General features: G+C 44.4%; 1 protein-coding gene across 4 annotated transcripts in view; it reads right to left on the minus strand.

The window, feature by feature from the left end:
- The window catches only part of MKLN1 (muskelin 1), a 117,554-nt gene that overhangs the window by 33,120 nt on the left and 70,877 nt on the right, over positions 1-13,557 (minus strand). For all 4 annotated transcript variants that reach the window (XM_030480963.1, XM_030480966.1, XM_030480967.1 and 1 more), the window contains 3 exons: positions 6,686-6,898; positions 4,635-4,856; positions 2,587-2,716 (listed from right to left, as the gene is read on the minus strand). In XM_030480963.1, coding sequence (XP_030336823.1) covers positions 2,587-2,716; positions 4,635-4,856; positions 6,686-6,898 — 565 coding nt within the window. The remainder of the gene's footprint in view (positions 1-2,586; positions 2,717-4,634; positions 4,857-6,685; positions 6,899-13,557) is intronic.

Below are 13,557 nucleotides of genomic sequence, written 5' to 3' on the forward strand. Positions count from 1 at the left end.
TCACCTCTACAAGGAACTGGTTCCAGGATCAACAAAGGCACAACTAAGAGCAAAGAAACACTGAACAGCATGAATACCTCATCCAGAAGATGACAGCAGCAAAAACAACTTAGTGTTACCATAGTTTTCTAGCAGTGTAACAACCCCGTGTTGCTGATAATCCTTAACTATCCCTTTTACTAGTTCTACAGAAATCTTCTCACTACTCTAACAGAAATTTCATACAAATGCACAATTAAGTTCTTTTAGGAAGGGTAAAAATCAAAATAGCTCAACTAAGAATAGAACTGAATGCCACATGCGAGCCAGGAACAAAATGTAATCATGGGACTTTAGAGGAACATTTAGGTCAGGCATCCTCAACTCGACTCATCACACTGAGCAGCTTGAAACTGCACAGCGACCAGACAGGGAATCACTTTGTTCATACAGATCAAAATGATAGAGCACTACCTAACAGAGCACAATAAAGACTTGCTTTTTGGGGGGTTGAAAGTAGCGCTGTCAATGTTTGCTGTCTGAATGGAACAAGCATTTTGTTCTCTTCCTGTTAAAATGCAAATATTCCTCCCGTTTTCTTTCAAAGGCAAGGGAAACGTTCAGATCTGTTTGTTGACTTTCTACACACAGGAGAACAGTAAACTGAAAATCGACTCATGAATTATTTCCAATTAGTCATTTTCTTACAAAGTCTGCTATTCACCACTTTGGGGCCTGTGGGAATGGGGAGGAGGGCTAAATATTATCATCTCATTTGCTCAACCGAACCTGGAGGTTAATGTACTTGCTGAGAAGCAGAGCTCAGTGTATTCTCCAGAAGGCAAACCATATGCTGGGCTGTATCCTCAGAGCGTGAGCAGCAGGTCAGGGAGGGGGTTCTGCCTCTCTACTGCGCTGTGGGGAGCCCGCCCTGCAGTCCTGATCCAGCTCTGGGGCAACAGCACAAGAGGGACGTGGAGCTGCTGGAGCGAGGCCAGAGGAGGCCCCGGAGCTGCTGCGAGGGCTGGAGCAGCTCTGCTCTGGAGCCAGGCTGAGAGAGCTGGGCTGGGGCAGCCTGGAGAAGAGAAGGCTCCTGAAGGGGACACCTTAGAGCAGCTCCAGTGCCTAAAGGGGCTCCAGGAAACCTGGAGAGGGGCTTTGGAAAAGGGCCTGTAGGGACAGGCCAAGGGGAATGGCTTTAACCTGCCAGAGGGGAGACTGAGATGAGCTCTGAGGCAGAAGCTCTTCCCTGTGAGGATGCTGAGGCGCTGGCACAGGGTGCCCAGAGAAGCTGTGGCTGCCCCATCCCTGGCAGTGTTCAAGGCCACGTTGGACACAGGGGCTTGGAGCAATCTGCTCTAGTGGAAGGTGTCCCTGCCCGTGGCAGGGGGTTGGAACTGGGGGAGCTTTAAGGTCCCTTCAACACAAACCATTCTATGATTCTCCAGCCATAAGACAAGCTCAGTATCTTTAACTCTGAAGCAGGCACGTGTCAGCTTAAAGCCACATGTTTTAAAGCTATAAAGAAATAGAGTTTTAAAAAAGCAAAATGGTAGAATGCAATTCCATGGGGGAAAAAAATAATCAATTCTTTAAAAGCTCTAAGGCCAACAAATGGTGTGTGGGTGTGTGTAAAGCAGCAACAAGCAACATGCAGGCACCTCAATAAAGGAGACTGTCAACAATACAAGCTGGTTCTTTCTTGGAAGCACTCAAGTAAATAAATGACTCCAGAGAATAAGAGCTTGGGTACTTTTCTCCCTCCCTGGCATAACTAACTGAATGAGCAAACAATAACTCAGAACCATCAATAATTCACCTTCAGAAGTTGAGCAAAATTACTTGCTAAAAATTAAGGCTGATCTGTAGCAACACCTTTTGAGTGTTTTTAAAGGTTTCTGGTACATAAAACTATGCCCGGTGCCTATAGCTCTGTGATGTGAACTGAACGGGACCAAACCCTTGCTCCCTCCTCCTCCCTTTTTTTGCCTCTCCCTGATGGCTGGACTTGATGATCTTAAAGGTCTTTTCCAACCTAGTTGATTCTATGATAATTTAGTACAAGAATAACAGGACAACAGGTCTCATCTTTCTAGCCAGCTCTTGGCACGCAAAATAACCTCTGTCCCTACTCCAGTCTCTGTGTTTGAGCATCCTACCTGCCTTTCTGCATCTCAAACCAAGCAGCCTATTTCTATTTTACAGCATCTTTCACTTGGTGGAAACTAGAACAAAAAATTGCTTTCTCCTTTCCTGGTTTGATGAAAATGACTTTTTCAGCCGCCTTCTTTTTTTTGGTCTTTGCTGGAGTTTCACAGGAGATGGGTTTAGTTCTTATTTTGCTGGATTTTTTTTTCTATTGAGGTGCTATGTGGTTTCACACATCAATTATTTGTATTGTGATGAAGATGGCGAGCGTCAAATGACAGGAGGGACAGAAGAGCTGGCATAAGTTTAACCTATATAGTGTGGAGTTTACTTGGGTGCGTAGGGCTGGTTAAGGATGCTAACCTGATACCACAGGCCACCGAAGCTGGCCTTTCACCTACTTGACAATATAGTTCTCATTTGTAGCATTTATTAATTAATATGTAGTTATTCTCTTACCCATCCCTGAATCTTTCTTCGTGCCATCTGATATGATATCCACATGATCGCTGTCTACGTCGTAACTGAAGAAGTCATTCAAATAAGTCTTGGATCTCTGGCCACCAAATACATACAAGCAGCGATTTTTCTAGGAAGGAAAACAAAAGGATGTCTTTACAAAGCTCAAGGAAGTATGTTGGCCAACTGTGACCATTAACAGAAACATTAATGAATCAGAGAGTAACAGATACATTCCTTAGGAGTTTAAAATCAGGCCTTAGCTATCAGGTCTACCGGTATCTTTTACTGCCGTCTCCACGAAGATTAAGAGGGAACAATTAGTCCCAACAGTATCATTCTCAAACTCAGGAAAAAACTTAAGAATTCTTGGTCTTGAGTCTTGAATTTATCATTTCTCAGTTTCAAGGGCTAAACCATTAAGGGCTCAGAGCTTCTCCACCCCAAAAAGCCTCTTGCAAATGCAATTTTAAGGAGTTTTCATGATCTATATGAGCCCACAAACTTGGATCCAACGGTTTCAGCTCCAGAGTGACTAGGCAGATTTTATAGTTAACTGTTGTAGCCTGGCCTGATCCAGCAACAACTTCAGATCATTAAAAGAGCGATTCACTTTTTAATATTACAGAATTAACAGTTTTCATGTCTAAAACCCCTCAGATCATAACTTCATTGTTAAACAGAGCCCAAACAGGAACAAAAGACGGACTGTAAGAGAAACCATCCAGGTACCAGCACATTACTAAACTCAGAACAGGCAAGTGGCAACCAGCAAGCCAAGAATAACAAGTTTATTGCTTCTTTCAAGTTTGCCAAGTGGAAAGTCTCTAAGAGGCAGATTATTTTTCTTTCAAATGGCTGAGAAAACAGCAAGGGAACTGAGCTTCCAGGACCTGTGCTTACAGAAACCTGTATTCTTACGTTCACCACAGACACGTAGTTGAAGAACCCTCAGGTACCTGTGCAGAACTGTGTGTGGCAATATGTTTTTCACCAGATTTTAGAGAGCCATTCAACACCCGAATCAAATTGAAGGCTCTGAAAACATGGTGTTCACTATAAAAATTCCGATCCTTCATTTAAAAGGGAAAGAGAAATAAACCCAGTAAATTGTTGAAGCTCGTCAGGTTTGAATTGGTGGTATCAGCATACACTTGAATACCACAATAATAATTTGAATTCTCTTCTTAACCTCCGAGTCAGTTTAATGCCAGCAAAACTCTACAAACCCCATTTACTACCACTTAGAAGCTCCATGTAAATCCAGTGCAGAACTGCCACTGCACCATGCAAGCTTTCCTACTTGATGCTAATCCCCTCTGTGCTGTGCTATTCCCCCGAGAACACCTACATGTAAAGCTAGCCCAGAACACACAGGCCAGTAACCACCCTCCTTGTACCACCTTCCCCCTGCAATTCCCAACTGGAAAGGCAATGGAAGGTGGGTTTTAATAGCCAATACTAAATAAAATGCTATATACACACCCTGCTGTCCCATCCCTCTGCCTTTCCTTCGGGCTCTGGATGAAGTGTCCATGCTGCCAGCTGTGCCCAGCTGTTAACAGCTGCTCAGGACAAGCAGCAGCAGCAAGGGGCTCAGCACAAAGGAACTGGAGGCCTGTGCATCTCAATACACACCCAAAACTCCCCTGCACTGGTCAAATTTCCATTCTAGTAACTACATAGATTATCTACTAGACCAGAAGCTTCTAAATTGCTCTACCAACTTTAACAGAACAACTCTTTAGATCCAACTGAACCACAGCCTTTGGGTCTATTTATAATTATTCTATTAAAATCAACCACGTAAAATTCACCTCGTTTTTTTACTTGAAATTTTATTCCTTTCAAGTCCTGAAAGCTCCAAATCTTGAATTAATACCACCTGCACTTACCAAAGCAGCATCAGAATGTCAGCAAACATAACATCAAGTCAGCCAACACACCGCTTGGGAGATTAAAGAGCTTTAAAGTTCCAAGAAAAATCAAACCCAGATGTTCTCCTTCAAGTCAGGCATCGTAAATCCAAGTCTGGTGTGGATACTTACAGAATGGAACAACATACAGTGTCCTATTCGGGACTGGATATCCTCAGGTCCAGCGTTACAGGAATCCTCTCTCAGAAGTTTCCATGTCTGACACTGGCAGTCAAAAGCAAACAACCCACTGAACTGTGGTTCACTGGCTCTGCTGTCATCCACACTGCCATTGCAGGTCAGGATTCTGCCTCCAAAGGTATAGATCATGTGTTTTTCAGAATCCATGCACATCTGTGAGAAAGAGAGAAGTAGTTTAAGACAGCACGTTAAGGCTTGAACAGCCTAAGATTAAACATTCCTCCCCTGCAAGTGATACCTACTAAGTTAAATGGTACTCTGCCCATCTCCTGAGCCTTTAATAAATAGAACAGACACATCTTCACAGCTGATGTGAAAACGAGTTTAAAATGTGTCTAATTTCAACTTACTAAATAAGAAAAAATAAGATAAGCAAAAGGAAGGGGAAAAAATAAAAGAGTAAATGTACCCCTCACCGCCTAAAAACCTTGCCTTTAGCTGCTGATTCAAAGGAAAGATGTTTTAGAGTCTTTCAGCAGGATCTGTAACCAGTTCTGCCAGAAAGTTAATAGAATGGCACCTTTGACAACAGCTATGCAAGGGCAGAAATCAAAAATCACTGCTAATTCACTGACCTTCACTCCACCAATCCAAAAATCAGCCTGTGATGTGTTACTCAGATTCCATCCCGAGCACACATTGGCTGCTAACCCCATTGCTTCAACACAAGCTAGGAGTATAACCTGGCCAAGGATTTTTGATGAGACTGCAGCAGGAAGATGTTTATCCCCAAAACCTGAATTGAGGTTATGGCAGACAAGAGATGCACTGCAGTACAAATCAAACAGAAATCTTCTCGACTCCAGGTGATGTTTTCAGCCGCGGTGCAAGGCAGAGGGTTACAAAACATCAGAGGGAAGGAAAAGAAACAAACAGAACACAAGAAAACAAGGCAAGATTACAGTAAGGCAGAGATGCTACTCAGCAAAGCCTCCACAAAACGCTTCTAGGGCAGCACATGTTTTGAAGGTTAAACAAAAACCGCTATCGCAGGAGGTAGTGAAGGGAGAGCTGCAGACTGATAAAGAATTCAGGGAGAACATTCTTTCCAAAGAGACAGCAGGGGGGGTGGAAAAAGAAACCATTTCAGAGGCAGCAAACAAGGTACCCAAACAAGAGTAGCCTTGCCAGCTGACAATTTACTTCTGCCTTTGCCCCAACACCTGGGAGACTGGTATCTGTTATTAATAGAGCACAAAAGACTGATTGGCTTTTGTTCTGCAGACAAGGCGCATCCTAAATGTTCGGTGTCAGCAGAAACTCATATTGTGCTGGCAAACAACAGCTTTGGTTACAAAACAGCTAGTCCCAATAAAAGCAGTTCTAGGGCCGCTTTAAGAATGAAGACTGCTGTGCTGTTTCTTGGCCGTGCTTTGTAAGAATTAATTAAGGACAGAATACCTTTTTGGAGAGCGCAAAAGCCACTAAACACACAAGTAAAGGAGTATTTGGTTTGAACACGTGGACAGGTATGGCCTTTTAAAGGTTAGTAGTCACTTCTCAAAGGTGTTTAAACCCAAACAAAGCAAGAACATATACAAAGTGTAAAAGATAACCAATGCTAGAAGAGCCTTGATTCTCTTGGCCTCGTTTCAGCAGCTTGCTTATAGCTTTCTTCTGAAGGTATGATGCACAGCGTTGCAAGTTGCTCCTCAGTGCCCTCTGAGCAGGCAGATCTGCAAACCCAGCTCAACAACTGATTAAAACCAGCTGAACTGTACTTTGAGCTTTAATAAAATGTGTCTTCATAAAATGAATTCGTTTGCAAAGGTTTTTATGATCCTTCTGATGCGAATTGATTAGAACACCAGTGGTCGGTGGCGTTAGACAACGGCGCTGTTAAGATTTAACTGAGCGCAGACCACAGCCTTCCTCCCATCACTGCTGTGACCTGGTGGAGCACTTCTAAATCACAGGATACCATGATCAAAACGGATTGACAAACACTGAGAACTTGCACTGGGAGTATCAGTGTAGCTGACCTGATGATCAAACACCAGTTTTGGGCCTCCATCCGCTGCGGTGTCTTCACTCAGCAGCATCCATGTGTTGGTGTCAATGTCATAGCGGTAGAAGTCACTCTTCAGAGATTTGCTGTTCCTCACAGAGGAATCCAGGTAGCGTCCCAGCGTGTAGATCTGCCTTCGTTGAATGTCAATGCACATCTTGTGACAGGATCTGGCACTGGGACCACTCTAATAAAGAAAACCACCACAAAAATAGAGTTAGGTATTTCATAGCGTTCCAGGTAGGTCATTGCACACTCAGTACGGGCAAGGAAGCACTATCAGCAATGGGAAAGCCTTGGAGAAGTCAAGGAAATCTCCTTGTAATCAAATACAGGATTAATCACAGAATGGTTTGGGGTGGAAAGGACCTTAAAATCATCCAGTTCCAACCTCCTGCCACGGGCAGGGATGCCTCACACTAGACCATGTCACCCAAGGCTCTTCGGGCAGCCTGTTCCAGTGCCCGACCACCCTCACAGTAAATATATAAGTCTCTATATAACAGGACATCCCAGAACTTCTTTGTCCTTTAGAAAGACACCAGCAACAACCTTAATGTATTTTTTACAGCTTAGGACTTGAAGCCTGTGAGATTCCTTAGGAAACAGCCTGTTGCCTCCAGAAGTGATCCTCGGAGGCATACGAAAGCTACTTGATCTTTTAAAATAACAGAGGTTGATGCACATGAGAGGCAAATGAAGATGTCACAGTCTATAAATAACCACACAGGAAGAAGATTAATAAGTGCTCTATTACAAGAGGCTCTGTCTTATTAATAGGCTGTTTTCTAACAGCTCATAAGCAGACACTCCCACAAGCAATCATAGTCCATAACGGGTCTCTGAAGGTAACAAAAGCACCCCCTGTCCTTCCCAAACAGATATGGCCATTCCAGCCACCAGCTCCAAGAAAGATTCCCACGGTAAAGAGAACTGCCATGAGTTATGATCTTCAAGAGAAACAGAGGAGCCCTGTCCGGTTATTATGTGCTCATCCATCCATCCAGGAGTGATTTAGTCAATGACATTATGACGATGCTACGCGGTACTGGGCAGCATCCTTTCTGCTTCCCAAATCTAGTTTTAAGAGCCTTTGTACGTGCATCTTGAAGTATGGGAGTGATATTCCTCTTGTCCTGGTTTCAAACCACAACGGCTGTACTTCAAAATACCAGAAATCAAGATGTGCAAAGGCAAAATATCATACTGCAAAATAACTTTGCAAGATATCAGACAAACAAGAGAAGAAAAAAACTAGCACTATGTTTACAGATGAATTCTACAGTTTAACATAGAATGGTTGGGGTTGAAGGGACCTTAAAGCTCACCCAGTTCCAAGCCCCTGCCACGGGCAGGGACACCTTCCACTAGAGCAGGTTGCTTCAAGCCCCTGTGTCCAACCTGGCCTTGAACACTGCCAGGGATGGGGCAGCCACAGCTTCTCTGGGCACTCTATGACAGTGTCTCACTTCCCTAATAGGAAAGAATTCCTTCCTAATGTCTAATCTAAATGACAAACGACCTGAGACAAAAGCTATTTGGCCTTAGTTTGTGTCATTTTGGTACTTCATAAAGGAGGATGGCAGACTAAGGCTGGCTAACTAACTTTAAGGATGTGAGAACCAACATGAAAACTGATTTCAAGTGACAAAGAACAGCAAGACATACAGAAGACTTAAGTATGAAAGACAAAACACAACCTATTAAAGTGTATTGAAAAGCAAAGATCATGCAAGTAGGTGGAGATGCAGCAAATCACGAGTTATTTGATAGTCGTGTCCCACCTAATAACCAGCACAAATAACCTCCATGTGCTACCAAACGCTGCCTTAGAGAAAAAACCTTCATCATTGCACCGTTTCATGTAAAAAGATCGACTGAAATTATGACTGAAATTTAAAATACACTGATGAATAGAATAGGAAAGGAAATATCACAGCTTTGTAGTGAAGAGACTTCAGCACTTATGTTACAGAACTCAGTTTCTTGAGTAAACAACTGTTACAGGGAACTGTTTACAGCAACAAATGACAATCTGAAGAGGTGAACTGTTCCTAGTTTGTAAATAGGAAGCATTATGTGGATTACAGGTTGGAGGAGTAGTTATTTGACAGTAATTAAGATAATTTTCTTTTCTGGGAAAAAAAAACAACACTGATAGAAGTGAAATATTAGCATAAAATCCTGGAAGGCAGCAGAAGTTCATTCATTGCCTTTGGTTGTATGGAGGCCAGCAACATACTCTGCCTTGTTCCTAGAATAAACAAGATATTACCTTAGAATCACAGAATCAACTGGGTTGGAAAAGATCTCTAAGAGCATCAAGTCCAACCATTCCCCAGCACTGCCAAGGCCACCACTGACCCATGGCACTGAGGCCTCGGCTACACGGGGTGTGAACACTTGCAGGGACGGTGACTCCAGCCCTGCCCTGGGCAGCCTGTTCCAATGCCTGAGCACCCTCTGGGGAAGGAATTGTTCCTCAGCTCCATCTAAACCTGCCCTGGGGCAGCTTGAGGCCGTTTCCTCTTGTCCTATCATATTGTACCTTCCAGGGGACCCTGTTCCAAACATCCAGAGTAGTCTCTTTGCCTGAAAAGTACCGATTTTGTGGATACACAAAGGTTGCCCCTGATTCACAAGGCAGTAACCCCAGTAGACAAAGTCCATCTCTAGTCACGCAGCTGGGACACTTCAGGATATGCCATTGTTCCCCTGCCAAAGAGCACATATTTGCCTTGGCTCAGCTGCCTTGGAGATGAAACGCTCAGAACTACCTGTGCTTTCTGACTCTCCCCTCTTTGTAAAGGTCATGGCAGGTTTTGAATTGAACCTATTGATTTAAGTATCTTTCCTCACTCCCTCAAGGCCAGATCGGAGCTTGGAGCATCCTGGTGCAGTGGAAGGTGTCCCTGCCCATGGCAGGGGGTTGGAACTGGATGAGCTTGGCATATGTAAAATAACCCCAGCAATAAAGCCTCTAGTGTGTGTGATTTGATTAGGACATGAGTGACACAAGTGAAAAACTTCTTCTCCAAAGGGTGCCCAGGCATTGGAACAGGCTGCCCAGGGCAGGGCTGGAGTCACCGTCCCTGCAAGTGTTCACACCCCGTGTAGACAAGGCCCTCAGTGCCATGGGTTAGTGGTGGCCTTGGCAGTGCTGGGCAATGGTTGGACTTGATGAGCTTAAAGGTCTTTTCCAACCCAACTGATTCTGTGATTCTATGAGCTCCATCCTCAACTGAAGTCTGTCTGAGCACAGCCATGAGGCTGAGACACTTCACACCTACAATACCAGTTTCAAGCCATGGGCATCAACAGCACAGTTGCTATGCTAAGTACTCAACACAGCACTTTCAACTCCTAAGACTATGTCAAAATGAGAAAAGAAGTCAGTAAAAATATCTTTTCTTATGTGCTGGTCACATCTCACAGTAATATTTGCCCTTTTAAAGGGTTATTAAAGGCTTAAAGTTTGATCATTTCATCTATACAGGCAGAGAAACTTCATCGCCTCCAAATTCACTTCAGAACTTCAACTCCACCGACTTGCAGAGCCTGTCACAGCACGAACCATCTCTTGTAAGTAAAAAAACTTCATTTAATCAATAACCTTTCCTCAAAGAAAACTGGAGTTACTCCTGCATAACACTTACAACACCACGTAGAACCTGCCAAATGTTTCTCACTGAGGAAGTAACTCCCTTAAACAGTGGGACACGTTGGTTTGACATTTGAGGCAGAAGAGCAGAAAGGCTTAAATCTGTGTTCACTTGAGAGCTACTCGATTTGACCATAGAAGCCCTTGTAGTGTGTACTTCAAAGGAGGACACAAAGTCCATTTATGGAGACAGATACGGGCAGACACTGAGGATGAGTAAAACACTTGAAGGCACATGTGGTTAAGTGAATCAGGAGCCTGTGGGTGGTTGTGAATGTTCATCCAAAGACGTGTACTTCATGTGGTTACAATAGGAAGCCTGTTGTTCACACAAAGAACACGCTGCCACAGCTTGTCATGGAGGAAGTGACCCACTGAATTCAAAGGGAAAGAGCATGATTCCAGAAGTGTTCAAAGAACTTGACCCCTTATAAGCAACATGTGAGAAAAACCGACCATGACACAATCGTAGTCGTAGAATCCCAGGTTGGAAGGGACCTCAAGGATCAACTGGTCCAACCTTTCTAGGCAAAGCATGACCTAGACTCTTCTGACCAGCTGACTCTTCAGTGTCCAACATTGGGGAATCCACCACTTCCATTGGGAGAGTATTCCAGTGGCTGATTGTTCTCAGTGTGAAAAATCTTCCTTTTGTGTCCAGTCGGAATCTCCCCAGGAGTAACTCGTACCCATCACCCCTATTCTTTGTAGCCACCCTTTAAATGCTGGCACATGGGGATAAGGTCTCTCCTGTGCCTTCTTTTCTCCAGGCTGAACAGTCCCAGCTCTCTCAGCCTTTCCTCACGTGGCTTCCCAGTCCTTGGGTTATCTTTGTGGCCCTCCTCTGGACCCTCTCCAGCCTGTCCACATCCTTTTTGTAGAGCAGGGACCAAAACTGAACCCAGCATTCCAGGTGTGGCCTGACAAGCACCGAGTGGGACAATGACATCTTTATCTCTGCTGGTGATGCCCTTGTTGATGTTCCCCAGCATCCTGTTGGCTTGCTTTGCTGCAGCTGCTCACTGTTCACTCCCATTGAACCTGTATGATAGACATGGCTCTTGAACCTACAGTTGAAGAGACCAAGTATGGCTACAGAGCAGAACAACCTTCTGTCCCCTCCTGCCAGAATATAGGCTGGTTGACAACCCAGGAGTCCCAAGGTGAGTGGATCTTACTAGGGCTGTCTATACTCTTATTCACATTTGGCCCTTATCACCAAAGATAAACTGCAAACATACCAAACATACTGTACTTGCTACTCCTCTAAATATGCCAATTCCCATCCCCAAGCATATCTGCAGCTAATGAAGACAGTTTCACCTGCACACTGATAACCACGAGAGAAGATCAAACAAGCCCAAGTCTTCTCAAGCAGAGCAGAAGACAAATAACAGTTTTGACCAGTTCCCGTTTATCTGCTTCTGTGGTTATCGGAACTCATCACAAAGCAACACAAAACTCCTCATTAAGTACTTGTCTTTAGATCTAATTTCATCAAGCTGCCTTCAAAGTTATTCGCACGTGGGATCTACAGTTTGGCAGATGAAGCACCAAGAAACGATCGACTGATTTAGCAGAGGCACTGCTTGCCAAACAGAGTGTGCCTTGGTTAAACCCAGTCTCCTCAGTACAAGAAAAGAAGCTACTGGAAAGGGTCCAGCGGAAGCCACAAAGATGCTCAGGGATCTGGAGCATCTTCCTTATGAGGAGAGATTGTGGGAGATGAGCCTGTTTAGTCCAGAGAAGAGCAGGCTGAGAGGGGATCTCATCAATGCAGATCAATAGCTCAAAGGCAGTGCCAGGAGGATGGTGCCAGACTCTTCTCAGTGGTGCCCAGTGACAGGACAAGGAGCAATGGCCATAAACTAAAACACTACAAGTTTCACTTCAACATGAGGAAGAACTTCTATACGTTAGAGCATCGGAACAGGCTGCCCAGGGAGGGTTGTGGAGTCTCCCTCTCTGGAGACATTCAAACCCCACCATGGACACGTTCCTGTGTAACCTGCTCTGGGTGGCCCTGCCTTGGCAGGGGCTTGGACTGGATGATCTCCAGAGGTCCCTTCCAAGCCCGATGATTCTGTGAAAACAGATCGTGTAAGTCACGTCCAGCAACAGCCCGAACGATCCGAACAAACACCGGCTTTGGGGACTCTTTCCAATTCTCATCAGGAAGCTCCTGGCACACACACTGCAGAAACCACACGTGAAAGAAGCTTGTGACCAGGCTAAGTTCTTATTCAGATGGCAAGGAATGTGTTAGGCTGCTCTGGCCAGCCCCTGTGCTTCTGCCAAGGCTGTGATGGCAATAGTAAAGCATTAGCATATCACATTTCTAACCTACAGGACACCAAACAATACCAAACATTACTAAGCATGGGCACTGTTCAGTTGCTGTGGAACTCAATAAGTGCCCACACGGAGCTACGAGTAACCTGAACAAAATGGCTCTCTGCCACCCAGCCCCACTGTACAATTAGCACAGCATAATAATGGCTCCAACAGATTACACACTATGTGCCATGGCCCCGTTTTCCAGCGTTACAATCTGTGCCCTACTCTAATATCCTTCCTCAAACAGGTTGGTCTTGATGCAACTCCTCCAATCTCTAAAATACAGGTAAATGCCGTGATGAGGGTGGGATAATAAGAGAAAAGGAGAGAGTATCTACAACTAGGAGAACCTAAAACAGGCTTGCAAGCCTTTAATCACCAAGGAGCACCCATGGCCAAATAGGATTTTTTGGTTTCGTCAGTGCTACACGAGGTTCAATTGTGCAACACCAAGTGAATACACAGTATAGTTTATGAAAAGCCTTCTCACCATGCTAAGCCACTTTATCAAATCTAATTAGAGCTTTCTTCATTTAACTTGCAAATGCTGAAAGCAATTATCCCACTTAAGGACTAACTTACAAAACGTTTTCAAAAGGCAACACAACGGCACCGAGAGACAACACGGCCTCCTCGGAATAATTGATTTGTTCCTATACAGGAGGGAAAGGATTGGGACTCAACTCCTTAGGGGAGGGTCTGCTCAACATAACTACTGATGCCAGAATCAGCATTCATCATCTTAGCAACAGCATCCTGGCATGCGCCACGAAGGCACAGACATGATAGCTTTCATTTTTTGTTTTGGTTTTCTTCCATCAGTGTTCTATAATCGTGGAATCACAGAT

Source organism: Strigops habroptila, chromosome 3 (genome assembly GCF_004027225.2).
Source record: "Strigops habroptila isolate Jane chromosome 3, bStrHab1.2.pri, whole genome shotgun sequence".
NCBI classification, from domain to species: Eukaryota; Metazoa; Chordata; class Aves; order Psittaciformes; family Psittacidae; genus Strigops; species Strigops habroptila.